General features: G+C 48.8%; 1 protein-coding gene across 1 annotated transcript in view; it reads left to right on the plus strand.

Annotated features, from left to right (window-relative positions):
• CCDC180 (coiled-coil domain containing 180) overlaps nucleotides 1-27,466 on the plus strand; it is an 85,161-nt gene that overhangs the window by 13,752 nt on the left and 43,943 nt on the right. The window contains 16 exon segments of the mRNA XM_017949721.3: nucleotides 3,311-3,379; nucleotides 3,555-3,704; nucleotides 4,933-5,123; nucleotides 7,621-7,709; nucleotides 8,752-8,861; nucleotides 9,902-10,030; nucleotides 10,127-10,237; nucleotides 10,360-10,455; nucleotides 12,543-12,706; nucleotides 13,940-14,059; nucleotides 18,667-18,746; nucleotides 21,414-21,502; nucleotides 22,363-22,485; nucleotides 23,601-23,774; nucleotides 25,136-25,251; nucleotides 26,608-26,734. Coding sequence (XP_017805210.2) covers nucleotides 3,311-3,379; nucleotides 3,555-3,704; nucleotides 4,933-5,123; nucleotides 7,621-7,709; nucleotides 8,752-8,861; nucleotides 9,902-10,030; nucleotides 10,127-10,237; nucleotides 10,360-10,455; nucleotides 12,543-12,706; nucleotides 13,940-14,059; nucleotides 18,667-18,746; nucleotides 21,414-21,502; nucleotides 22,363-22,485; nucleotides 23,601-23,774; nucleotides 25,136-25,251; nucleotides 26,608-26,734 — 1,938 coding nt within the window.

Below are 27,466 nucleotides of genomic sequence, written 5' to 3' on the forward strand. Positions count from 1 at the left end.
ATTTCTTAGGTAGGACACAAAGTGTACTGGCCATAAAGAAAAAAATGGATAAATTGGGACCTATTAAAATTGTAACATCACTTCATTAAAAGACACCTTCAAGAGAGTAAAAAGGCAAGAACAGAATGGGAATACATATTTGCCAGATTTATGTGAAAAAGCCTCATATTTATGATATGTAACTAACTCCCATAAATGAATGAGAAAAAAGACAGACAATATGCCAGGAAAATTGGGCAAAAGATTTGACTAGACATTCCACAAAAAGACATTCCACATCCAAATGTCCAACAAGTATATGAAATGTGTCCACATCGTTACTAATCAGGAAAATGCAAATTAAAACCATAATATGATACTACCATGTAGTAGCTAAAATAAAAACAGGAGACAATATCAAGTGTTGGTGAGGATGTAGAGCAACTCGAACTCTCATACACTGTTGTGTGTAAACTGATACAACCATTTGCAAATTCTTTGGTAGTATCTCTTAAAGATGAACATACACATATTCTATGTCTCAGCAATTCCACTCTTAAGTATACACCCAATAAAAATGCCTACATATGTTCACCATGCAAAAGAATGGTCAGAACAGCATTATTATTGGTAGTCTCCAAATTGAAAAAATCCAAATAGAAAGGATTAACAAAATGGGGTATATATTTTTTAATAATGTAATACTATACAGAAATAAACAATAGACACATTAAAATATATATATGGGCTTAGCCTGGTGGCTCATGCCTATAATCCCAGCACTTCAGGAGGTTGAGGCAGGAGGATAACTTAAACCTAGGAGTTCAAGGCCAGTGTGGGCCACATCGTGAGACTCTGTCTCAACAAAAAATAAATAAAAATTAGCCAGGTATAGTGGTATATGCCTGTAGTTCTAGCTACTTGGGAGGCTGAAGTGGGAGGATTGCTTGAGCCCAGGAGTTTGAGGTTACAGTGTGAGCTGTGATTGTGCCACTGCACTCCAGCCTGGGTGACAGAGCAAGACACTGTCTCAGAAAAAAAAAGTATGAAACTTACAAACATAATGAAATAAGCCCAACATAAAAGAGTCCCCATTTAAATAAAATTTTTAAAGAAGCAAAACTAATTCAGAAGTTAGAATATTTGTTATCCTGGGGGAAGAGAGGGCAGTGACATGACAAGTACACAAAAGGGGCTTCTGGAGAGTTGGTAATGCTCTATTTCTTATGGGTGCTGGTTACTAGGCACATTCCTTTCAGATAATTCATTGAGCTATCCACTTATGATTTCCATGCTTTTAGATATGTATGCTGTGCTTCAACATGCACATCCAATCAGTTGGTTAAATAACTTTTTTCCTGGTTAGTCACAGATCAGGTGGTTCAAGACTCGAATTACAGGGTCTAGATTCATATCCTAGATCTTCCTATCTTGGAGATCTTGGCCAAGTCACTGACTCTGAATTTCAGTTTCTTAATCTGTAAAATGGGTTAGTTAAGGCACCCTTCTCATAGTTATTGCAGGCATTAAATCTTCTCATTAAATATTTGCTCTTGTGGTGGTCCTCATTGCTCTGCTTTGTCTGGACTATGCAGAAGACAGACAATAGTCTGGGATAGAAAAAGGAAAAGATGGGGTCAAGAGACATTTTCAAAGTTAAGAGTGAGAGGGAAAATATCAAAGGTGATGCTGAGCTACAAGAAAAAGATCCAGAGGCCCTGGTGTCATTCTTTCCATTCCGTGTCTCTGGCTTTTTGCCCATATCTAAACACAGGAGGTGGACTAGCCAGATGATCCCTAACTGGTTTGTCTTTCCAACTATGATATTATCAGGTTGGGAGGAGAATGGAAATGCCATCCAAAAGGCAAACATGAATTTCCACGTTTGATCCAAACTCAAACACACAGTCTCAATAACTTGGAAGTTAAGGGAGGTAAATTCTCAGTGGCAGGGTTATGGGTTATTTTACTTTCTCCATTGAAGTTTTTCTGTTTTCTAATTTTCTGCAATAAATGTGGAGTTCAATTAAAACAAAATGCCATACTTGACATGTCCATGCCTACTATTTATAGCCATATAATTTTTAAAAAGAAAGAAACCCCTAAATTACAGATGTGCCTGGAACCAGAACCCAGAAAGCATCTGGGTAGGGAAAATAGTTTCTAACGTTCAAGGCCAAAGCCAGTAGGGCCTCCTTGGATGGGAAAGAGATATGAGACTGCAAATAATTCCTGGACATTACCTATTTGTTATTGTGTTTTCATCCCTTCCCTCAGTCACCTACACGTTTTCTTTTTCCAGCTAAAGTGAATCTAATCTTTGTTACAGTACTTCACCTTGTTAATAAAACCCAGGACTGAAGAATGAGCATTTATTAGCAATTGTAACATATCACTGCCAAAGGGAGGGATTCTGTAAGAAGGCGCTGGGTGTCTCATATATATGGGAAACCCTAGGCCACGTTCAGTGCCAACCACAAGCATTTTCATCTCTGGCCAGGCAAGCCTTGATCCCTGAATTTTGAGCTCTCAATCTCTTTTAAACTGAGAAACAGATGGTCTCTTCCAGAGTCTTTCAGCTTCTAACTTACAGGCAAACACTACTATATGCTGTCTCCCAGCAGAAATTGGTTTTAACCAAGGCAAATAAGATAGGATGGACTTTGTTGACCATGATGGCTCAGTGCTACATCTCATATATCCTACCACCTTTCAGAACATTTAATCGTGCTGCTCCTGGCAGCCCTGGGGTTGTAGTCCTTGTAGAGAGGAGAAACTGGCATTGAAGGAAGTAGTTGAGTTTTACTACTCCACGTGGGGCGCTCCCATTACTAAGAGCAACCTCCCCTCCCTGGGAAGAAAAGCGTGGGCGGGGCCAGGGCAGTCCCTCCCCTCCGCGTTGCCTTGGAGACCATGGGCGTCCAGCTGCAGTTGTCGCTGGACCGTCCCTGGCTACCTTGAGAGGTGCTTTCTGCAGGCGGGGACGCGCCCAGGCCGGGCACAAGGCCTCCCTCCAATCTGCCGGGCTCAGGGGGATGTCCAGCGGCTGCTCAGTCTATTTGGGGGGCTAGGGAGGGGGATGGGAGGGGCTGGTTGGGTCTTCTCAGCACACAATAGGCGCCTAATTAGCGTGACCTGAATCAGGTTACTCTCTCCCTCCAATTCTCCTTCCCTGTGTCCCATGGAGGGTGGGTTAGGGTCCCGGATGAGAGTTCAGCGCCGCGTTGGAGTTCCAGTCCCAACCGACGTCTTGAGCGCTGTTAACTTTTCCCAGAAGAGCATGGCCGAGTGAAGCACAAACAACAATCCTGTGTTATTCGCGTTCCCCAAGTCCCTTCGGATTTGCGCCCTGCGCGGCGGGGAGAACCGGCCTCCTGCTCGAGTTCGGAGCTCATCTGAGGTTAGTTTCATCCGTTCCTTGAAAGTTAAGACCCTGAGTCGACATTCCCCAGGCCCCTATCCCCCAGCAGAGAGTCCTTCCCTGGGAGTCCCGCCCTGGGGTGCCGCCTCGAGGCCAGACGTCGTCCCGCCTGGACCTGAACCTGAGCTTGGGACGGGCGGTTTCCCAACCTCAGGAATTGGAATTGAGACACCAAAGCCCAGACGCGTTTCCTGGACGACGGCTTCCCGGCAGGGGCATACAGCCAGCGGCCAAGATGTCGTCAGTGGGGAAGGTGACCCAGGTTCCGAGTGGGAAAGCCTACCAGCAGATCTTCCAGGCTGAGGTAGGAGCCGCCCTCTGTCCCCCTTTTCTCCGTGCCTCTTCCCTTGCTTTCTTCCAAACTTCCCTCCCTCCCAGGGCTTCCCTACTGGAAATTGAATAAAACAAGGGCTTTGAAATTACTTTGATTTTAAAAATAATTGTTACTGGTTCTTAAATTGTACCAATACAAAATTAGAATGTCGGTTCTTGAAAATTAGAAAACTTAAATTAAAATTTTAAATGTAAATTACTGAGAAAGAGCCTGGATGGAACCACTGGGTGACCTCTCTTTTTCCCATGCATAAGAACATGTCTAATTTTTGTATTTAAAAAATAGGCTTCATTCTGTGCTAGTGTTTTGAAATTTGCTTTTTCTCCATGACAGTATCTCACAGACCCTTTTCTATGCCTGTGGGCACCCATGTATTTCACCGTGCTGAGTGGCTGCCCGCTTGTTGATCTAGGACTCCCATAACTGTATTAAAGTGAAGCCCTCTTGACAACAGTGTAGGTTATTGCAATTGCCTTGTCTTCTCTGAAGCACTGTATAGACAAAACAAGATCTTAACAGAAACACACAGACCCGAATCCTTCCTTTGAAGTTCTGTACTGCTTATTTAAAAGGGATCTGCGTTCCTAATTTGAGCCCTAAATAATTCTCTGTAAAACCTCTGGAAATTATAAAAGTATAAAGAAACCAAAAAACAATTACATCACTCACACGATCCTGCTCTCTCTAAGGCCATTCTTAACTCTTGGCATATTTCCTCCAGGGCCTTTTCCTATGCATTTTAAATTTTGAGATCATACTGTATAATTTTGGTTATAATTTTTAATTCGTGTGTTTAAGTGATATGTTTAACAATATATCGTCTCCTAAGCATTTCCTGAGGTTATAAAAAATTCTTTGTGGGTCTCATCTTTAACAAATGCCTAACATTCCATCAAACGGACATACCATGTTTACTCAGCCAATCCCTATTATTTGTCAGTTCTGTTTTTCCAATTTCTTGTGATTATAAAAAAGGCTGAGATGTTCATCTTAATCTTCATTTAAGGTTCTTAAAAAGAGGCCTTCGTTGAAGTGGCTGGGTGACTGTTACTGGGAGGAGAGCTCTGCTGTAGGGATATGCCCTGGGGTTCAAGGCCTCCCTGAAAAGTGCCTTTCTAGACAGCCACCATCAGCCTGAGAGTGCTGGGGAGTCAGCAGCTCTGACCACTCCCCCATCCCTGGTCCTCCCTGGATTCAGGTGCAGCTGGTCCACTCCCTGGCGGCCACCAGGAAGCGGGCTGCAGAGCATTCTGTGACCCTGAAGAGTGGCAGGATACCCATGATGAAGAAGGTGGAGACTCCTGAAGGGGAGGTGATGTCTCCTCGACAGCAGAAGTGGATGCACAGCCTCCCCAACAACTGGATCATGGAAAACCCTGTTCTCCACAGGTAGGTCCTGCTGTCCATGCCTCACCCCCATGCACTAGGGTACCTGAGCCTTCAAACACTCAAAAAGAGCTGGCACAAGATGAGTAGCCTGTAGGAGTGAAGTCTCAAGTACCACCCCTAAAGCAGGGAGGTTAATACCTACCTTGCAGGGTGGTTTGCTTCTCTTGCCCCTATTCCCCCACTCCCACAATCATTATTGATTAAGTGCCTAGGGCCAGGCACTGGGTGTGGGGATCCCACCCTTATGAAACTTGAGAACTCGAAAGTAAATAAATAAGCACATCCCCCCAATGGCAGAAAAGCTCTAACTAAGGGGACAGGGGCTATGGGATGGGGGCCGGGAAAGCTCTCTGAGGAAAGGGATCACCTGAAACCAGAGGGTGCAGTATGGGGACAAGGCTCTGAGAAAGGTGGTCTTGGCCCCCTCCAGAAGGCTGAAGGTAAGTGGACCCTGAGAGAGGGCAGGAGATGAGGCTGGGAGCAGCCTCTCAGGCCACAGTCAGTATTCTGAACTTTACTTCAGTGAGCGGCTGATTTGCAGTTTTGAAGTCCCTCAGGCAGCTCTGTGCAGAATGTGGGGGGCTTCAAGAAGAGGCAGGAAGGCCAGGGCACAGGACACTGCAGCTGTCCTCATAACCTTACTGGTGGCTGTGAGAGGGAAAGCAGCGATGGGCCTCGGGTGTCTCTTGGAGGCAGAACCCATGATACCTAGTGATGAATTGGAGGGGAGGAGAGAGCTCCTGAGAGCCCTTGGTCTCTGGCCTGAGTGCTGGGTGAACAGCAGAAATGCAATTCCCTGAGATGAGAGCAGGTGGGGTCAGGCATGGAGATCAGCAGTTTCTTGTGAACTTCCAGGTTCAGTGGTTCCTAAGCATGCCACTTCAGTTCGCTGAGCTCTGACTCTCAGCTATGGGGAAAGGAAGAAACAGATCTTCTTCCCAGGGTTCTTGAGAGAATGGAGCAGGCGTGGGGCTTCCCTTAGGCACTTTGAGTTCTACACAAGCCATCAACCCTTGCTGGGCCTGGGACTCTGGGATAGAAAGCAGGCCTCCTCTGCCTGTCTTGGTGGTTCCTTTCATCCTCTTTGGGGCAGGGACAGACCCCTTGATGAGTACAGTTCTCTGCCCTGACCTGGCCTTTGAATTTTCCCAGGAGAGCCACCCCCAAAGTTTCTGACCCTCATGCTCTTAACTCCCAACAGATGGAAAAATCCACTGGCCCACCCAAGCCCAGACTCGAGATCAGCGTTCTCTAGCCCATGTCACCCTGCCTGATGCCCCAGGTGGGGGTCCAGGGTTACAGGGAGCCTGATGCCCCAGGTGGGAATCTAGAGGAACTACCCATCAGGCTCAGCTCCCTCTAGACACTCTGCAGGGCTAGCAGAGGCCAGACTGGGCCGAACACATGAGTGGCAGAGCCAGGGCACCCTGTCTCCCTCAGGCATCAAAGCAAAGGGTGCAGATGTTTGAAGAGTCAGCCAGCCAAGGACAGTCCACCTATATGCTCATTACCCAGGGCAGATCCCTGGGTGGATGGAGACCAGCCCAGGCCAGGGGGTAAATCACCACTGGTATAAACCAAGCCCCAAGTCCCTGGAGCAAGTGACTAAGAAGCCAGAGTTGACAGCAGGGGTCATCATCTCAGCTCCTACAGGGCTGCCTTGGTCCAGGAGCATTTAGAATGACAGGGTCTGAAAGACCTTTCTCTAGAAGATTGGCCTGGGCCCCAGCAGCTGCAGCCCAGGCCCAGCAACTTCCTCGCTGCTAGGTCTGCACTAAATGAGAAGTTGGCTGGAAAGTGTTGGACATATGGGGGGCCCAAGGAATGGCAGCAGTCACTGGGAGCTGCGGGATTTCTGTGGTCCTTGCCCCATGGACAGGGCATTCACAGATGCCAATTCCAAAGCTGACGTCACATCCACCCCGCTGGTCCTCCCTGTTGAAATAGTTCCTCCTGGAACCCCAGCTGTCTCCTCCCTCACCCAAATTCCATGGGCCTTAGTGTCACAAGGATGGATCTTGGAGTCTCCTCTCTGTTGCATTCTGTGGTTCCAATAAGCCCCTTCCCCCTTTCCGGAAAATAGGGTTACCTCAAGTACATCATAGGATGGGTTGCTGAAGGAGCAAATAAGGATGCATGCCAAGAGCTAGCATGATCTGGCTTTACTGGGCTGCTCATACCCCTTCTGATCCTCAATTTCCCCAGGTGGGAAGTGTCTCAGGCTCATCATCCACACTTGACCACCAGAGCCAGAGCAGGCTCCCTGAAGGCAGGAACCCAACCTCTCACCTAGGGACCCACGGTGTCTGCTGGCAGGGGACCCCAAGCGGCGTTTGTTGGGAACCTGGGCACTGCCTCAGGGCTCTCTGGAATTGGGGTGTGCCTGGTCCATTGCTGCTGCCCACAGGCCCTCTGAAGAATCACCCCTTGGTGCCCTTATGTGCCAGAGCTGCCATGGATGGCATCGGGACTTCACTCTTCTCTGCTTGTGTCTCAGGGAAAAGGAAAGAGCCAAGAGAGAAAAAGCCCGAGAGAGTGAGAGCACCATCGCTGCCCGAGAAGTGCGGGGTCTCATGGACACTATGGGTGAGCCTCCATTCAGCCTCAAGGCAGGCCTGTCCTGGGCCAGGGCAAGACCTGGGCAGGAGGTGGGGACGTCTCCTGGCAACTCCTCTGAGGAAGGCCCTGAGCTCCCACTGTGTTCCTCAGCTCAGTCACCTGAAGGGCATTCTCCCTGAGCATCTCACCCGAGAGTCCTCACCTGTGCAGGGAGCTGGGGGAGGAGGGGAGCTGCCTGCATGGAGGGCAGTTACTGATGAAAACCAGGTGACTAAAGGATGCCACGCGCTTTCTTGCAGGTTCCCAACAGTATTTCTCATCTGCATTTTCTTCCTTCCTACCACATTGTCCTAGTTTGACCTTATCCTAGTATAAAAACCTTTTTTCTTTATGATTAAAAAAAATGCGTGTTCACTGAAGACAAACAAAGGAAGGAGAGAAAGAGAAAGTAAAACCTTCCCCTTCACAATGACACCTCTTCTTCTCCGAAGAGTCACCAGCCCCCACCCCAACCCACCCCTGGTTAACCCATGTGGCATCCGGCTTCCCACCTGGATAAAGGGGACAGCAGAGCATGTGGCAGGAGCATAGACTTGGAAGCAAGTGGCCCAGATCCCTGCTCAGCTACTGGCCAGCTTGGTTCTTCAACCTGCCATGACTGAGTTTCCTCACTTGTGAAGCGAGGCTAGGAATGGAAACCACCTCATGGCCTCAGCGTGAAGACTAGCTGAGTTTGAACAATACCCACTATGCAGGAAGTACTATGGAAGTGTTGGTAGCTATCATTTCTGTATGTATTTGCTTCCATAGAACTTTTTTTTAAAAAAACATTCTGTGCATACTATTTAGGAGATTTTTCAGCTTTTAACTGTATATCTGAGGCCTCAGTCCCTCTAGCACTCAGGAATCACTGTCATCTTTTCTCTTTTTCCTTAAGCCTCTGCCACCCTGACCTGGCTCTTGGGTCCACCTTCTGAGTCGGGCCTCGGTGTGCAGGGGCTGCCTGCCTGTGCTGCCTTTGCCTGAGAGCTCTGAAGGCAGCCTCATCACCTCTGTTGTTGCTCCACAGTTCCTGAGAAGATAAGCACCAGCACCTTTCAAAGGCGAGCAGAACACAAGAGGAGGAGCTACGAGGGCGCTCTGGCCAGCTTTGAGGAGGAGATTGCGCAGGTTGGAAAGGTGAGAATCCTCCCTCTCCCTCCTCTTCCTTTCCTGTGCCATTCCAAAGGCGGGTGTGTCATGGCTCCCAGCCTCCCTTCCCCTCTCCAGCAGAGGTCCTCAGGGGCTCACAGAGCCTTAGACAGACATGGAACTGTCTCCTAGTGCCTGAGTGGCTCGTTATGAGTGTTTGTGAGCACAGCTCCCGGTAGTTCTTGGAAAAGCGCTACAGGTCATGTGCTGTTATTATCCTTTTGCAGTGAGGCCCAGAGAAGCTCACCTGACTTGGTGCATAAGGGCCCAAGTCAGAACTGCTCTCCAGGTCTGACACCAAACCTAGCCTTTGGCCTCCCTGCTCAGTCCTTCTGATGAAGGGCAGAATGGCACACCCCCCGCTGACAGCCCGGCTCTGCTGGGCTCTTATGGACTGCCCCCCGTTCAGCTCTCATTCCTCTCTGGAGACCTCATCTCCAGACACACTGGTGTCTGGAATGTTCCCTAAATGAGACCAGCCTTTGCCCTTCTGGATTGCCCTGAGCCCCAGATTTCCACTTGTCCCCTTCTCCCTGAGTCTTCTCTGACCTGTGTTGCCCTGCCCTGGATTTCTGGAGCTGGCTCTGTGCCCAAAGCACCAAGAACAGGCTCTCCAGCCATGTTTCTTCATACGTTCCCAACTAGATGCCAGGTCTGCTTTCACCCTTGAGCTCCTTTGGTGAAGCCATCTACCTGAGCCTCAGTTTCCTCATCTAAAGTAAACTTGGCATTCTTTCATTTGGCCACTTCTTTAATGAATATTTGTTGAGTGCCAACCGTAGGCTAGGCCCGATGTCAGCAGCCAATTTGAAGACTGTGATGAGGATCAAATGAGCCAAGAAGGAGGGCTCAGTGCAGAGTATGTGGCATGGCTGTGAGCTGACTAGCGAGCCTCGACTCCTTAGGTCTAGGCAACGATCATCATTTTTGAGATGGGACCATGCCTGGCACTTTGCCTATGACAGGGAGGGCTCTCTCCTTCCTGGGGGTTCTGATGCTGTGGCCATCATCCCCCTGGCCTGTTGCAGGAAATGGAAGCCCTCATTGTGGACACAGCGGGACTTTTTTTGAAGAAGCTGACCGAGTCTGATGAAGAAATGAACCGTCTCTTCCTAAAGGTGGAAAACGACACCAACCTTGAGGACTACACCATCCAAGTAGGGGTCCCTTCATGGCTGGGCCTGCCCCACCCGGGTCCTGCTTCTTCCCTTCCTCCCACCGGCTCCTAACCTGACCCAGACTTCTCTGCATAGGCCCTGCTAGAGCTGTGGGATAAGGTGGCCAGGCGGTTCCTGCTCCAGAAGCAGGAGATTAAGGAGCTGGATGAGGCCCTGCACTCGCTGGAGTTCTCTCGAGTCAATAAAGTAAGTCGGCTGCAGGTGGGCTCTGTGGTGATTGTCACTTGCCAGGTTTATTAGGCATCCTTCTGTTTCCTTTTAGTTCTCCAGGAAATGAGTCATTAAGTATGGTACCTTGTCATTTCTAGCTAAAAGGTGTGTTGAAGAAATATGCTGAAGTCATAGAGAAAACTTCATACCTCATGCGACCCGATGTGTACAAGCTGATAAATAAAGAAGCCATGGTGAGTGGTTTTCCTGTGCAGGGATCAGCCCATGGGAGAAGGGGCAGGACCAGGAACCTGGGACACCCCGAACCTGGTGTCTGGTGTCTCGGGAATGGTGGGCTTCTCATCTATTACGTTTCTAAGGGGCCCAGGTGGGTATCTTAGGTAGAGAAGCAGAGTCCTTGCTATTGTAAGCATTTTTCAATAGAGATCTTTCTAAAGTACATTTCATATTTCCCTGACATCTTGAACCAGGCATACCTAATATAGGGCTATCGTCTGGAGCGCTGGCGATGTTACTGAGCACCTACTAGGTCATGTCTCAGCAATTGTGTGCAATGCAATAGGCGCTACACTATAGAGTCATCGTTGGGGGACTACGGTGGTCTCAGGGTGGTTTCCACCTTCGAGTGACCTGCTCTGCCTGCTGTGCTTTTCTGCCCCTTCTTGCCTCTCTTCCTACCTGTGGTCTGTGCCCATTGCTGAGCCTGCCTCTTGGCTCTGTCCCCACTGCTTTCCCCTGTCGGTGCCCCCAGCACCCCTCCCCCTGGCCGCTTTCCTTGGGGTGGAAAGCATAAAATTCAAGGTTGTTCATGATGTCTCCAAAGTCAGAGCAAAGTCTGACTCCTCTGCTGCGAGAGAGGACTCCTCTTTTGGCTGCCCAAAGGCACATTGTGGGTTTCCTGGTCTTGTGCAGTGAGCTGAGCTTGCTGGATAAGAGGCCTCCTGGCAACACAGTAGGCTGAAAAGAGGATGGTGTTTAGACTCACAGATGGGTCCAGCCCACATCAGCACCGTGGCGACCCAGATAAAGCACAGGCAAGGAGTGAGCACAGACCTTCTCCACTGTCCAGATGTGGAAGCTTCCGAAATGACTCAGCCCCTGAGCCTGCAGCTTGCTGAGTCATTAAATGAAGATAATATAGATGTTCCTCCACTTACGATAGGGTCATATCCCAATATACTTATCATAAGTAAAAAGTATAGAAAGTCAAAAATGCATTTAACACCTTCATAAACCCATCATAAAGTTGAAGAATCATGTCAAGCCATCGTAAGTTGGGGACTGCCTGTAATACCTGTCAGGACTTGTTGGGAGGATAATAAAAGAGGGTCCAGCTGTGGTAGCTGTCTTCTGAGATCAGGGAGGGCACCTAAGTTGTGCACATTTTATCCAATAGGAGAGTCAAGGATTTCAGTGTCCCGGATGTGTTTCACTGCTTCCCTTCCCTATGCTTCACTCATTATTACAACTTGCATTTGCTACTTGCTCTACCTGTGTTTTTCTCATTTATTGTCACAAAATCCCTATGCTATAAATAGCGTGAACCCCATTTGATGGCTGCGGATCTGTAGGTTGAGGAAATACTTGCCAGTGCCACCCAGCTAGGAAGTACAGCTGATATCAAGCCTCAGGCTCCACTGAAAAGCATTACTGGAATTTCTAGCCTCTGAGCTTGGCAGGGTTCTCACCCACTGCCCCAGCATACTGCCACCTCCCTGGAGGGCTTTGGGAAATGTGTGGAGGCATTTGGAACCAGGGAGGATGGGGGAAGTTACTCCCATCTAAGCAGGGGCAAAACAGTGCCATGCAATGGAGGATCATCCCCATGCCCATGCCAAGGGTGCCCAATTGAGAAGCCATGGGAGGACTGCTGAAGAATGTTCTAGCTCTGGCCTCATCTTGCCATTGGGTCTCGGTTCTCCTAACAAGCATATGTGGCTTGTCCCTGATGGCACAAGCACTCTGCTTTTGGAAGAAATTTATAAAAAAGAGTAAACACTTAGAGCTCACTGAGTGCCTACCTCCTTTCACCTTCTTTAACAAACGTCTGAAGTGACCTTGGAGCTGCTATGAAGCTCATGCAGTCAGGGTCTATGGTTAAACCTTCAAGGAAGACCCTGGTCCATGGCTACTCAGTGCCAGGAAGCTTCCTTGAGTGCCCACTGACCCCTCAGTCCCCCTCAGGCCCTGCAACCACCGCACTCAACCCTCAGCCTGCACCTCCCCTCTCCAGCCTCCCACTGCTCCTCTCTAACTGAGACTCACCCTGACCCAAGAGAGACCCTGTCCTGTCTAGAGCCCTGTCCATCTGTGACGACAGGTCATGAACTATGCCCTGCTGGGCAACCGGAAGGCCCTCGCCCAGCTGTTCGTCAACCTGATGGAGTCCACCCTGCAGCAGGAGCTGGACAGCCGCCACCGCTGGCAGGGCTTGGTGGACACCTGGAAGGATCTCAAGAAGGAGGCCCTGCTGCAGAGTTTCAGGTCAGCGCCACCCACACCACACACAGCTCCTTCTCCAGCCCACCAGGGGCTGGCAGAGGCTAGGGCTGGCATTCTCCCTCACTTTTTGCCATTACTTAAAAATGCTGCTGTTTCTCTCTGCTCTTTTTAAAGTTAAAAATAGATAAAGGTATAAAGAATAAATTAAAAATCACCACTAATCTCTCCCCACAGTGAGAAGCACAGCAAACATTTTGATATATTTTTCCCAGGCTCTTTTAGATCCATACAGTATATGCGGTTTCATATTTTATTCATGAACCTTGCTTCATGACCATTCTCTGAGCTCCATACAGCTGGAAAACATTCATCCAATTATCTGTATAATTTCCACTCTTTGTTATCACTCATAACCCTGTGGACAATGGGCGTGAACGAATGGACATCCTTCAGGCAAGCACTTCCCTCCCTTGGGGAGCGTGTTTCCTCCCTCCCATGGAGGGGCGTGAAAAGAAGTCCCTTCTCCATGCTTCCTCTGCCAAGGGGCACTTTTGCTGTGGATGAAGGAAAAGTGTACGAAGGCCTACCTCCGTCTTGCCTTTCCATGTGACCTTGACCAAGCCCTTGAACATTCGGAATCTGTCTCTTCCTATGCAAAACAGGCATCCTAACGGACCTGTGATAGAGTTTCAGCGATCCAACCAGATACTGCATGGAAAGTGCCTATCTGGGCCTGGCACTGGGAAGCTGTTATAAATGCCAAACATCATCAACAGTGATAGCAATGGCTGCCGTTTACTGGGCATTTCCCATGAGCCAAGCACAGTGCTAGGGGCCTTGCTTGCATCATTTTACTGAGTGCGCACAAGTGCCAATGAGAAAGGCACCATCATGAGTTCCATTTTACAGAAGAAGGAACTGCGGCTCAGAGTAGGAGAAGGACTTGACCAAAGTTACAGAGCAGGCAGGAGGCGGTCAGGAGCCCACCAAATCTGAGCCTGCTGGTCTCATGCTGTTGGTGCCAGAGCTCCACTGACCTGACTGTCCCTCCATTCTTTCCTCCATTTCTCCCTCCCCCATTTCTCCCTCCCACCCTCTCCCTCTCCTTTCTTTAGGGTCCTAGAGGAGAGGCAAAGGCTGGGGAGGAAGGGGCTGGGGTGGTGTTAGGGAAGGAGTGCTGGGGCTCTGAATGCTCTCACCATGGTTCTCTTCCCTCTCTCACTCCTGCCCTGCTCCTTCTCTCCCCTTTATGGTGCCAAAATGTCTGATCACCAGTGAGTTCATGGCCAGTGAGAGTATCCATACTCCCCTGGCTGTGGTGAAGGAGCTAGAGGTCATGCTGAAGACCCAGAACGTCCTGCAGCAAAGGCGGCTGAAGCACCTCTGCACCATCTGGTATGGGCAGGAGGGGTGGCCCGGGAGGGGTGCTTCTTGGGGTTCAGTGGGGGAGGCAGAAGTGGCCTACAACCTGTCCCCCAAGACATCCTTCAGACTAAGTAGGCCAACTGCCAGCTCTCTGGCCCTGGGCTGGCCGCCTAGGCCATTTCAGCCCCACTCACAAGAAAGGGCATGGCCCATTTGCTGCAGGAAGAAGCTTGGTGTAGCTGCCAAACAGCTTGAAAGAAGCAATGAACGGGGGTGAGGGAGGAGGAGGCACAGATCAGAGCATGCAGGACCTGTGGCCAGGTGGAGGGGTTTGGACCTTTTTCTGAGGGCACTAGGGAGCGGAGTGGCTCCATGAGCTTTGCAGTTTGGAGGTGTGTATCAGGCATCTGACACTGGAGCCTGGAGGCACCTGTCAGAGGCTGTGGAAGCTCTCCTCAGATGTGGGTCCACCCAGCCCTGATTTCAGTTTCATGAGAAAGCTATTCAGTGGGGTGCCCACTGAGTGTTCTAGATCCTAGAATCCACTGTCCAGGGAGTTCGTAGCCTCCACTCTCAGAAGCAGGATGGAGCTTGCCTGGTACTGCAAAGTGGAGGTGCCGTGTGTTGTGGAAATGCTCTCTAGTAACCTGGGACACAGATTCTTCTCATCTCCGTACCCCCAGGTCCTAACTTCTCCTAGGATGTAAAAGACTAGTAAGGCTCCATATGGCTTGAGCTAGAGGGCCTGCCCCTAGGCAGGCACCTCCTACCCCATGGACAGTTAATTTCTTTTTTTGAGACAGGGTCTCACTCCGTTGCCTAGGCTGGAGTGCAGTGGTGCACTCTCGACTCACTGTAACCTCTACCTCCTGGCTTAAGCGATCCTCCCATCTCAGCCTCCAGAGTAACTGGGACTACAGCCATAAGCCACCACGCCCAGTTAATTTTTGAAGTTTTAGTAGACGTGGGCTTTCTTCATGTTGGCCAGGGTGGCCTCGAACTCCTGAGCTCAAGCAATCCACCCACTTCGGTCTCCCAAAGTGCTGGGATTACAGGTGTGTGCCACTGCACCCGGCCCAGTTTTTCTCCTTGTGTTTGACATTTTGTACAGTTACATTTTGATCCAGGTGTAAAATTAACAAGATGGATACACATCTCAGAACAGGGAAAGTACTTGTGTTCTTTTCTATAATTCAACTTATTTCTGACTCTGAGCCCCTGTTCTTTAAGTTGGATAGAACTTGGTCTTTCTGGGAGTCATATCCCTTGAGGCAAAGTTCTAGAATTTCATGCAATGCCAGGGCTGCTGTTGGGATGTCTGGTTCTCAGTTATAGTTCACCCGAGTGCCACTGGGCTCCTACTGCCTCCAGACAAGTGGACATAGGAACCTCCTCAAGGAGGATGCTCTGAGCCCCTGAGTCTTCACGCACAGGTAGTGGTTTCTCTCCAGGGCCCTAGGTCTTGCAGATGCTCCCATAGTGCCACCAGGAAGCAGAATCCAGGCTGCCACTGCCAGGCAGCTGCCTGTCCTGCTCTGTTTGCATTTCCCCCACAGCCTCTTTGTATAGGGGTTGAGGAAATACCTGGTCCCCTGGGCTCTCAGCCTGCTGCCACAAGCACCTTCTCACCAATGCACTAGACTCTCCCAAGAAATTAGGCTTTTGAGAATGAAAGCCAGAAACATTTCTGGGCTGCCCTGCCACATCCCTCTCACAGGATGTCAATGTGGATTGGTTGGTCACCTGTCTGAATGGAAGAGAGGGACAGGATCAAACACAAGGAGAAAAAAATGTACCCATAGACGTTTCTGGCCACAGCTTGGAGACACTGTGCAATGGCAGTGTCTGCAGGGGGAGCGGGCAGGCCATTAGACCTGGCCTGGAGGAACGTGGGACAACTCTGCAAATCAGGGGGAGAGTGGGTGTTGGCAGGACCACGAAACTCCTTTGCAGTGGAAGTATGTAGAGAGGTGAGGTCAGGACACAATTCTGGCATCCAGAAGTGTGTCCTGTGAACACAAGTCTGGAGCACACAGGTCTAAAGGTAAAGTTGCAAAACCTTGGTCATAGATTCAAGTGAACATCAGTAGAGAAGGCTGGGTCTTGGGGCCTTGATAGCACCCAGAAAACCCACTGTGTAGATGACCCTCTCTTCCTCCCTGATCTGTCAGGCAGTGAAGAGCCTTCTAATCAAGCTCGAGGAGCTGTCCCAAGGGGACTGCCTCATAAGGCAGTGTGGGGATCCCACACACCATCCTGGCCCACAGTTTTAGGCCCTTCTTCTGGAACCCCCTAATCTCCAGAAACTTGGCGGGGATCCTTGCTACTCAAACACAGGGTCTGCTGGGAGCGTGTGGTAGTGATGGCAGAGGGGAAAGTCTAGCTAACATTCCCCAAGGCCTTGACAGGGAGGTATCCAAACACCTGGGAGAATTCCCATGAGTTTTCTTGGCCCCAATAAGTATATGTGCATATGATTTAAAAAATTTTTTTTTCAAAAAATAAAATTTGTATTTTGGAGTTATGTTCAATTTCTAGAAAAGTTACAAAGATAGCACACAGAATTCCTAACCCTAGCTCTTCACCCAGTTTCCCTTAATGCTGCCATTCTATATGCCACTGGACATTCATCAAAAGTGACAAATTCATTTTGATGCATTTCTGTTAACTAAACACCAGATTTCATCTGCATTTCACCTGTTTTTCCACTGGTGTCCTTCTGTTCCAGGAGACCACATTACATTTAGTGTAATGCTTAGAGTTGAGATAGTGCTATGCATACTCTTGTACCTACCTTTTGCTCTTTACTGTCCATTTATGAGTAGGGTTACCTGAATCCCTGTTTGCCCAAGACCATACTGGGTGACACATCTTGTTCTGGCATAATCATTCATAGTGACCTCTTTCACTGTCAAAAATGTCCTGGTTTAGACAATAAATCATATGATCCCTCTAGCAATACACCTCTTCCACACCATTAAACATCATCCAATTTTTAGCGTCTTTAAACAACAATCATGTCTAGTTTTTCATAATTCTGTAAGTCAGCTGGGTGGTTCCCCCTGTGTGGGCTGGCTTGGTCAGGGCTGGAAGGTCTAGGATGGCCTCACCTGTGTGTCTGGAGTCTCTGCTGGGTCAGCTGGGTCCTCTCTCCATATACTTTCTTAGCTTCCAGGAGGCCAACCTGGGATCCTACACACAGCGGTTGGCAGAAGGTCCCTGCAGCAGGAGAGGACAAATCCATGCACAGCCCTTCCCAAGCCTCTGCTAGGTTGTATTTGCTAATGTCCCATTGGCTAAGGCCAGTTACATAGCCACACCCAGATTACAGGACTGGAGAAATAGACTCTACCTCCCCCATGGGAGGGAGCTGACCATTTTTTAATCTGCCACACTATTTTTTTTTAACTTAGATGTCTAATCAGATAAAGAAAATATGGTACATATACGCCATGAAATACGATGCAACCATTAAAAAATGAGATCATGTCCTTTGTAGGGTCATGGATGGAGCTGGAAGCCATTATCCTCAGCAAACTAACACAGGAACAGAAAACCAAATGCTGCGTGTTCTCACTTAAAAGTGGGGGCTGAATGATGAGAACACATGGACACAGGGAAGGGAACAACACACACCGGGGCCTGTTGGGGGTGAGGTAGGGGGAAGGAGCGCATTAGGAAAAATAGCTAATGCATGCTGGGCTTAATACTTAGGTGATGGGTTAATAGGTGCAGGAAATCACCGTGGCACACGTTTACCTATGTAACAAACCTGCACATCCTGCACATGTACCCTGGAACTTAAAAACAAAAATTTAAAAAAGAATTTGGTATCTTTTTCTCAACTTTTATTTTAGATTCAGGGGTACATGTGCAGGTTTGTTACCTAGGCAAATCGCGTGTTGTGGGGTTTTGGTGTACAGATTATTCTGTCACCCAGGTAATAAGCATAATAAAATATAGGTAGCTTCTCCATCCTCTCCCTCCTTCCACCCTCCACCCTCAAGTAGGCCCTGGTGTCTGTTTTCTTCTTTATGCCCATATATATTCAAAGTTTAGCTCCCACTTGTGAGAACCTGCGGTATTTGGTTTCCTGTTCCTGTGTCAGTTCATGTAGGAGAACAGCCTCCAGCTCCATCCATGCTGCTGCAAAGGCCATGATCTCATTCTTTTTTATGACACTATATTTAATGACTTCAGAAGAGGATTTGCTGTACTTTATTTAGACAGTTTTCTACTGTTGATGTGAAGGTTTTTTAATCATCATGTGTGTTTATGAACAGCATTGTTAAGTGAACATCTTAATACATAAACTTTACATGCATTCTATAATGCCATCTCAGATTAAGTCCCAGAAGGAGGCTTCCTTGGTCAAGGGATGGGAACAGTTTGTTTTTTCCACTGGAAAAATTATGTTCTTTTCTTTTCTAAGTAACAAGTTTGTTACTTAGAATTTGTTAATTAAAAGACCTTTCAACCGGGTCATGTTTGAACACCAGGAAATCCCCAGCAGTTCCCTTTGTTCTTCAGTATTTAAATCGACGATTTTCTGGAGCTATGTTTCTTGAAGATGCTACCCATTTTGGTTAGTAAACTTTTGTTCCTGTGTGACTTACTTGCCGTATCTTCCTTCCCAGTGACCTCCTGCCCCCCAATTACAGCAAAACTCAGCTGACTGAGTGGCATTCTTCCCTCAACTCCATGAACAAGGAGCTAGGTGAGTGACGTCTGTGGGACTCCACCTGCATTTTTCCAGAACTCTGTTCAAGCAGTTGCTTTGCCGAAGCTCATTCAAGTGAGTGGTACGCCTATCGTTGGGAGGAGGGATGGGGGTGTGGCAGGAAGAGTGAGCTCTGAGAGCTTAAAAGGCCCCTCCTCCTTTCCCAAGACCTCCCTTCCTCACTGCCTAGCCTGCAGCTACACTAGCCACACCCTCTGACCCCTGACCCCTGACCCAAGCATGGAGACAGAGAGATGGCTCTGATGCCCTCCTTGAGGAAGGCCCAGGAGCATGCCCCAAGAGTGTGAGGTGGAGCACATGGTCTTGATGCCCAGCTCTGCTCCTCCCGGGCTGTGTGACCTTGGGAAAATCAGGGCCTCCGGTGGCCTCAATGTCCTCCTCTGTAAAATAGGGATGGCAAGAAGAGTAATAATGGTCCCTGCTTGTGGGGTGGATGGCCAGTGGTAGTCCAGTGCCTGGCTTATACAGAGTCCTCAATCACAAATGGTGATGTTTCAAAATGCTCTATAATAAGGGCAGTCAGGCTGTAAACTGTGTGCTGACTGCTGGTTTTGGAACTAAGTGTTGTTAGACCCCCCAACTGCCTCATTTGTTGACGTATTGTCTGGCTGCTTTCAGTCTAAATGGCAGAAGTGAATGCAGATGGCCGCTGACTTAGGATGGTTCAACTTAGGACTTTTCGACTTTACAGTAGTGTGAAAGTGGTACACATTCAGCAGAAACTGTACTTCAGATTTTGAATTTTGCTCTTTTCCTGGGGGCTGTGGTGCCTGGATACGTGGTGGGATACTCCCTGGCAATGCTGGGCAACGGTGACAAGCTGCAGCTCCCAGTCAGCCCTGTGATCATGAGGGTAAACTAGTGTACTCTGTTGCCAGATGATTTTGCCGAACTGTAGGCTCATGTATGTTTTCTGAGCACATTTAAGATAGACTAGGCTAAGCCATGATGTTCAGTAGGTTAGGTATATTAAATGCATTTTCAACTGAAAATATTTTCAACTTATGGTGGGTTTATTAGGACGTAACCCCATTGTAAATAAAGGAACATCTGTAGTTACAACAGAGACTGTATGACTGCAAAGCTAAAACAGTTTACTCTCTAGCCCTCTATAGAAAAGGTTTGACACGACTTGCTCTAGAAGATATGTAATAAGTTTTTCATCTCCTTAGAGGATCATAGCAACCTAGTGAGGTCAGTGGTATCATTGTCCTCTTGTAGTAAGAGAAGGGTTTAGTGGCACAGAGAGGTGAAGTATCCTGCCCAAGGTCACACAGCCAATGAAGTGTCACAGCTGGACTTAGCTTGGGTACTTCAGCTAGTAGTACAAGCCATTGCTTCTAGGGCTCTCAGGTTTATAATACTAAGGGTGTTTCTGTGTGAGCCACAAGACTCTATATAATAGCAATGGCTACCATTCATTCAGTGCCTCCTACAGACAGGCATTGTGCTGAGCCCTGGCATTCAGTAGCTGGCTCTGCCCTCGGGCACTTCCAGTCCAGAGCAGAGGTCAGAGCAAGCAGGGAATGGACAGGTTCCCAGCTGTGGGAGCCATAGTCAGGGACACAGCTGGTTCAGGGTCATGGAAGACATTGACAAGGAAATGATCATGTGGTTGAGAACTGCAAGGGAGGTAAGAGTCAGCCAGGCCAAGAGGGAGGAAGCATTCCAGGCAGGGATACAGTGTAGGGTGCCCTGGAGGCAAGACAGGACTGGGGCCTTTGGAAACAGGGAGGGGAGATTGGAAGATGCAAAGCAGCCGGACTCTGCTGGCCACGTGGGCTGCACGTGGAAGTCTGGGCTTTATCCTGAGGGCAGTGGGAACTCCGTGGAAGGTTCTGAGCTGGGGGTGATGATGTCAGGGGGTACAAATGGCCCAGAGGGATGCAGGAGTGGAAGCAGGGGGACGTGGGAGAGCCCATCAAAGCGGCCTCACAGAAGGGTGTGGACACCTTGGCCTAGGAACTAGCCTGGGGACAGGAAGAAGCAGATTTAGAGTTTCTTCTCGTCAGTTCTAGCATCTGTCAACCCTCCCAGATATCCTAAATCTACACCCAGCTGCCATCCCCCTGCCCTTCTCCCCAGCTCTGGACAAAGAAAAACCACCACCAAATCTCTGTGTGGTCTTTCAGGTTCTAGAAATTGCCAACAGCACTAAACCAGAGTTGCTTATCCTAGACATCAGAGTCACACTGAGTTTATTATAAGCTGGGAAACTGAAGAGAGGAGAAATAGAGAAAATAAATAAAAAAGCAAGCTTCCGCGCATTCTGCTAGTGCCTTCAGTTTTTCAGGGACGAACACAGATAGGATCAGTAAATGCTCATTGATCTCCATTCTCATTACTGGTTTACAACTTGGTGCAGCTTCCCAAAAGGAATTTCACCAGCCCTGAAACCGAGTCAAGAGTCAGGGCCAGAATGGATTCAGAACAGATAATGACAAGCTCTTCATTTGAGATCCTTATCTTGGGGTGTCGGGGCCTTTGTAAGGGGACACCAGCCCCTGATCTGAATTGGGACCACTGATCTTCACCTAAATAAATGTTGCTGTGGAGGCACTTTGCTCCTTTGCAGAGGGGACACTCCCCTTTCTAATCCTCTCTTCCTTGTGGACTGATTTGCTTTGTTTTCTGCCCATGGAGACACCTACCATGTGGACTGCATGATGCGGATCCGCCTGCTGTATGAGAAGACGTGGCAGGAGTGCCTGATGCTTGTGCAGAATTGTAAGGTGGGCACCCTTCCTGCAGGCCTGAGAAGAGGAATGCCTGGATGGGACCTGAAGTGCCTTCCCTGGCCCCATCCCCACTACCTTCCCCTCCCCAGCTATGTCCCCACCTCACTCCCACACACCCTTTAGCCTCCATCCAGGCTTTTCTTCCTCACAGAAGAAAATGGAGTGGCTTCCTAGCCCCAGTGCCTGGTGCTCACTGGCCTCTGGGCATTCTGAAGCTGTTCCTTCTGCCCAGATCCCCTCCCTAGCTATCCCTGCCATGTCTCAGGTTTTAGCCCATCACCTCCTCCAGGAAGCCCATGTAAGGTGAAGTGTGCACTCTCAAATCACCTCAGACTTCACACTTGACTCTATGTCATGCACAGCACTGGGCGTTGTTTATGAATGGAGGTTGTGTTCTGGGGGTTATTGCAATGCGCCCCCTTCGTAGATAGGCCTGGCCCCACTTTCCCCTTCACCCTGCCCACTGCATAACAGAGTGAGACAGTAAACTCGCTCCCAAACCCAAGCACAACTGTGACTTGTTCTCTAGGATAGGGGAACTATGGAGTCAGAATGTCCCTTCCTGCCTCCTTGGTAAGATTGTAAGCAACACCTCCACCCCCAAAGCTTAACTGTTGTGAAGTGTGTTCGAGCTGAGGGTCCCCCTTGGGGAGCCTCACAAGAGCTCCTGCATGCCTCCCCAGCCAATTTGCACCCAGCCCTCCAGACCCTAAGGGGAACAGAATTCATGGGGTGCAGGGCCCTCACCTGGAGCTCAGGTCTGACTTGAGCAACACGGAGGCCTGTAGGATGGAGCTGATGCCTGTGGGGACCTCAGTCCTAAACCAGGCTCTGCCTTGTCCCACACACTCCAGAAGCAGCTGCTGGACTGGAAAGCCTTCACTGAGGAGGAGGCAGAGACCCTGGTGAACCAGTTCTTCTTCCAGATGGTGGGAGCACTCCAGGGCAAGGTGGAGGAGGACCTGGAGCTCTTGGACGTGCGTGCTGGGGACTGTTCCACTGGGGAGCTGAGGTGGGGTTGGGGGTCCGCGGGGTGCTGGCTGTAAGAAGAGCCCAAGAGCTCCAACTTGCATGTTCCTAGTGTGTCCACTCACCCTTGTCAGACCCTCTCAGAGCAGCCCCCTTATGCTGGCCACTGCAAGCTCACCCACCTGACTCCTCCCAGCCACCCACTGACATGGGTGCTGTGCAGAACTCCAGGCCATGAGCGCTCCCCGGCCATTGCTGACCCTGGGTACTGAAGGGCTGTGGAGGCACAATAAGCCCTCAGCCCAAGACACGTGGTATCTTGAACCGGGGTTGGCTCATGTTTTCTGTGAACGGCCAGATGGTGACTATTTTAGGCTCTGTGGGCCATCAGGTCTCTGACGCACCTTGTCAACTCCACCAGTGCCACACAAAAGCAGCCCTAGGCAATGCAGAAACAAATGACATGACTGTGTTCCAATAACTTTAATGACAGACACTGAAATTGGAATTGTATGTAATTTTCATCTCATTAAATATCTTCTTTTGATTATTTTCCAGCCACTTTAAAACTGAAATATCTGTGTGTAGCTCACAGGATCAAACAAAAACAGGTAGAGGGCCAGATTTAGTCTACAGGCAGCAGCTTGCCCAGCCCTCGCCCAGATGAGGGTGTAAGACACATGCCTTTTTTAAAAGGTGGGTGGTGTGTGAGGATTTCACAGCAGGTGTGGTGTTTGGCCCAGATGCCATGAGTAAGAGAACTCCAGAGAAGGAAAGATGCCCAGGCCAGCGTTGCTGTGGCCTTCTGAGTGCCCAGCCTGTTTTTTAGGAATGGCCCACACTCCATCTTCTTCCTGTCAGAGACTTTTGTGGAACATAGGATATGTCTAGAGATGGGACTTGAAAGTCAACAAGACTAAGGGCAGGGCCTTGGGCAGACCCAAAACACTGTCCCAGGGAGGGAGGACCAAGAGCCCCAGTGTAGCCTAGAAGTTGACCTTGAGGGATGGTGTCTGGGCAATGCTGTTCAGTCATTAGAGACAGGGGGCCCCACAGGTGGGCCCTCTTCCTGGCCCTGGGACTGTCAGCCCTCAAGTCCCTTCTCTGGGCTCTGCCACTGCAGAAATCCTTCGAGACCCTGGCAGATCAGACAGAGTGGCAGAGTTCGAACCTCTTCAGGTACTTCCAGGAGGCGGTACAACTGTGGGAGGCACACCAGAGCAAGCTGTTGGTGCAGGAGCTGGAGCTGAAGAAGAGGATGGAGCAGCACCAGCAGAAGCACAGCCTGGAGAGCCAGGTGAGGCCCACACCCAGGGCTCCATTTTTCACACCACAAACAGCAATGAACTCAAACAGCTCCTTGACCCAAATGGAGAACCTTTAGCTATGAAATTTGGGCAGATGGGGACATTAAGGCTTACGTTGGTCATGGGATCAGATGGGAGTAGCAGAAATCTGGAACCAAATGTCTCTAAGAGTTTGCATGAGAGACAGTCAGATGGTTCAAATAAGGAGATGATTAAAGGATGGTATCACGAAATCACACACTTCATTGCCATTCAAAGAGAATTATTTCATAGGTTCACAATGCTTAAAGAGGGGGAGAATAACGTGAACCAACCTCAAAAGGAATACATCCACAGGGAGTAAACCAGGTACATTAGGCACTTTGTAAGCTGCAAAGCTATTAAAGTCTAGTTGTTCAATTAGGGTGGAAGCAGGCTTCCATGGGAAGTAAAGTCTAATAAAAGCTTCAGGTGTGCCTTTCTATGTGCCGTTTCTCCAGAGAAACTGGCTTGCAAGCTAACACAGTGGACATCTGTGATGGCTCATAGGTCCCTGGAAGCCAGAGGGTAGTGCCGGTGCTGGTGGCGTGGCTTCATAGCCCCAGTGCCTGTCATAGCCTGAGCTCTCTCTCGTTCAAATAAGCCACTGCCAGAGTGAAACCTGCCTCAGCCTAAGCTCTCGAAGTGTCAAACTCTTGAGTATTTTGAAGTACAGTAGTTAACGTCAGTAACTCACATATGGGGGATTGATAAGGGTGACATCACATTCCCAAGGTGAAGGGGAGAATAGCTCCAAGTTCTCATATATGGGGTCTGATAAGACATCATATTCTGAAAGAAAAAGGGGAAGACACCCCAAGTTATTACAGACAAATGTGTCAGTCACATAGCAAACTGTGCACATGTTGGGAGTCATTTCAACGCTCTATAACTGGGGCAATCTCCTGCCTGCATAGGAGGTCAGCTGGCCCCTGCTGTGCCTGCTCTCACACAGTCCAGGAGGTGGGGGGACAAACTCAGCTTCTGATTTCAAGCACGACTGGTGAGAAGGAGAGCGAGGAGCAGGTGTAGTGCAGGCCTGACCAGGTGGGTGGGTGTGAGGGCCCTGTCTCCGGGGGTCCCATCTGAGCTGGTTCCCCCGGGGGGTATGATGTAGGCAGGGAAGAACATTGCAGGCAGAAAAAAGTCTAGAGGCCTATAGTGGAGAGAGGGAGGGCGGTGGCAGATTAGGTGCCCCATTTGTAGAAAGGGAGTCCTGGATCTGCCGAGGCACCTGGGCCTCAGTTCTAGCAGCAGGGTCCCTGCAGGTCACTTACACTCTGTGAGCACTGGAGGTCACGTCTGCTTCTCTTGTTTTGGGGGTGGCTTCCAGGTCCAGGAGGCCCACCTTGATAGGCTCTTGGACCAACTGAGGCAGCAGAGCGACAAAGAAACACTGGCGTTTCACCTGGAAAAGGTCAAAGATTATCTGAAGAACATGAAATCCAGGTAGGCCAACCAGACTCCAAAAGGCAGGAGGGGATGGTCAGAAATTCATCTTCAAGGTCAAGGGCAGCCTGCCCAAGAGCCCAGGAGCCTACTGGCAGGCTTAAGATGAAAATTGTGCCTCTCACCTTAGAAAGCATTGTGGCCCTCTGCAGCTCTGCTCTCAGCCAATAAAGAAGCTTCCAGGGAAAATTTTTAAAAGTTTGTGGAGGGAGGTTTCAAAGCAATGTGGCTTCAGTTCAAGAACATGGGGCCTTCTTTTAAAAATTTAAAGATGTGGGTGGATCACCTGAGGACAGGAGTTCAAGACCAGCCTGGCCAACATGGTGAAACCCCACCTCTACTAAAAATACAAGAATTAGCCAGGCATGGTGGCAGGTGCCTGTAATCCTAGCTACTTGGGAGGCTGAGGCAGGAGAATCACTTGAACCCGGGAGACGGAGGTTGCAGTGAGTGGAGATCATGCCATTGCCCTTCAGCCTGGGTGACAGAGTGAGATGCTGTCTCAAAAAAAAAAAAAAATTTAAACATGTACATTCTTGTTAAAGGAGGAAAAAGAAGTTAACCACTGCAAACATATAGAGATTTTTTTTCCCCTCATTCCTGCCCACTTTTCCTTTTTTATGGACATATACATTTATATATATGAATATATACACATATATAGTGTTTTAAAAATAAAGGTTGTATTATACTATGCAAATTGTTCTGTAACTACAGATATACTTCCATTTTTAAATGCCATGTAGCATTCATTAATGTAGATACTTCATAATGGTTTAGCAATCCCTCAATTGATTAGCTGTTTTCTATTGGTTCCAATTTCTCAATATGGCAAGCTGTTCTCTGTGAACTTTCTTCCATCCTTATGACTTTGTACAACTGATTCTATAAGGATTGTTCACAGAAATTGAATGACACTGCCAACTGATTGCAGTACTTAGATTCAGAAGGCAATTCTGATTACTTTAGGCAAATAAGTAACCCCATGAGCCCTTGGTCTCCTATCTGAGAAACAGAAGTCTGGACCTTGGGGCGTTTGGGAGTTTGATGGAATAATGTAGGTATCATCAAGTTCAAGGACAGCGTTAAGACCAAAGACAGGGTTAGGACCTGGACGGGGAAAGGGAGCTCATGTTACAAGCAGAAAAGTCTCTTGTATGTGTTTTCCAAACTTTCTACAAAAAGTGTGTATTTCTTGTATGATCAGAAAAATAGCATAGCCAAGGACTGCTGCCAGAAAAGAGCAGCCACACAGCAGCTCTACACAGAGCTATGTGCCAGATTGCAGCCCATCTCCTTGGGGTCATGGGTGTGGTCCCTGGCTGGGGTCTCCAGTCTTACCTACTTCCCTCCCAGGTATGAATATTTTCACACCCTCCTGACAAAGGAAGTGATGGAGTACCCAGCAATCATACTGAAAGAACTCAACTCCTACAGCTCCAACCTCAGCCAATACTTCTTTGTGCGTGAAATATTTGAGCAGGTATGGAGAGGGCAATGATACACCCATTCACTCATGAAGAAACTAAGGGAGAGGCTGACTTCTTGTTATGATCTGCCTAGACTTTGAAAGCCATCCCTAACCCTGCAGAGTTCAAATCAATGCAAGAAGAAAGAAGCTGAAAATCTCTAAAGAGACCATCTCTTTCTCAGTATAAAAGAGGCTGAGGGGTTCAGAAATCAGAGCTCAAGCCTGAATGGACTTATAATGAAAAGGTTAATTTATATGGTGCTTGGAATTCCATTTATCATACCTACCACTGCCACATAATTCTCCTAAAATATAGCTTTGACCCATCTACTCTCCTGTAAAATCCCTCCCCAACTGTGCAGCCCCCACCAGATCCAACTTACAGTCCCTAGATAACCACAAAGGCCCCACTCTCTCTGCTTTCCACCTTGGCTCTCCCTGGTCCAGCAGACTCATCCCTTTTCTGGCATGTGCCCCCTACCTGCTGCCCTTCCTCATGATGCTCCCTCTGCTGGGGCCCCTCTGTCTCCATATATCCCAAACCCACCCATACCTCCAGTTCACTACCAAGAGAAAGGCTCCCACTCATTCCACCTGACCCCTCATCTCACCTTGCTCAGCCCCTGCCACCTCTCAGGGCTCTGAACTATTTTTTGCTTGGTTGCTGTCGAATACAGGAGTCTGGAGCACCCAACTATAAAGTATTTCTTAAAGGGCAAGTATGCCTTAATTTTTATTCAACTT

Source organism: Papio anubis, chromosome 13 (genome assembly GCF_008728515.1).
Source record: "Papio anubis isolate 15944 chromosome 13, Panubis1.0, whole genome shotgun sequence".
NCBI lineage: Eukaryota > Metazoa > Chordata > Mammalia > Primates > Cercopithecidae > Papio > Papio anubis.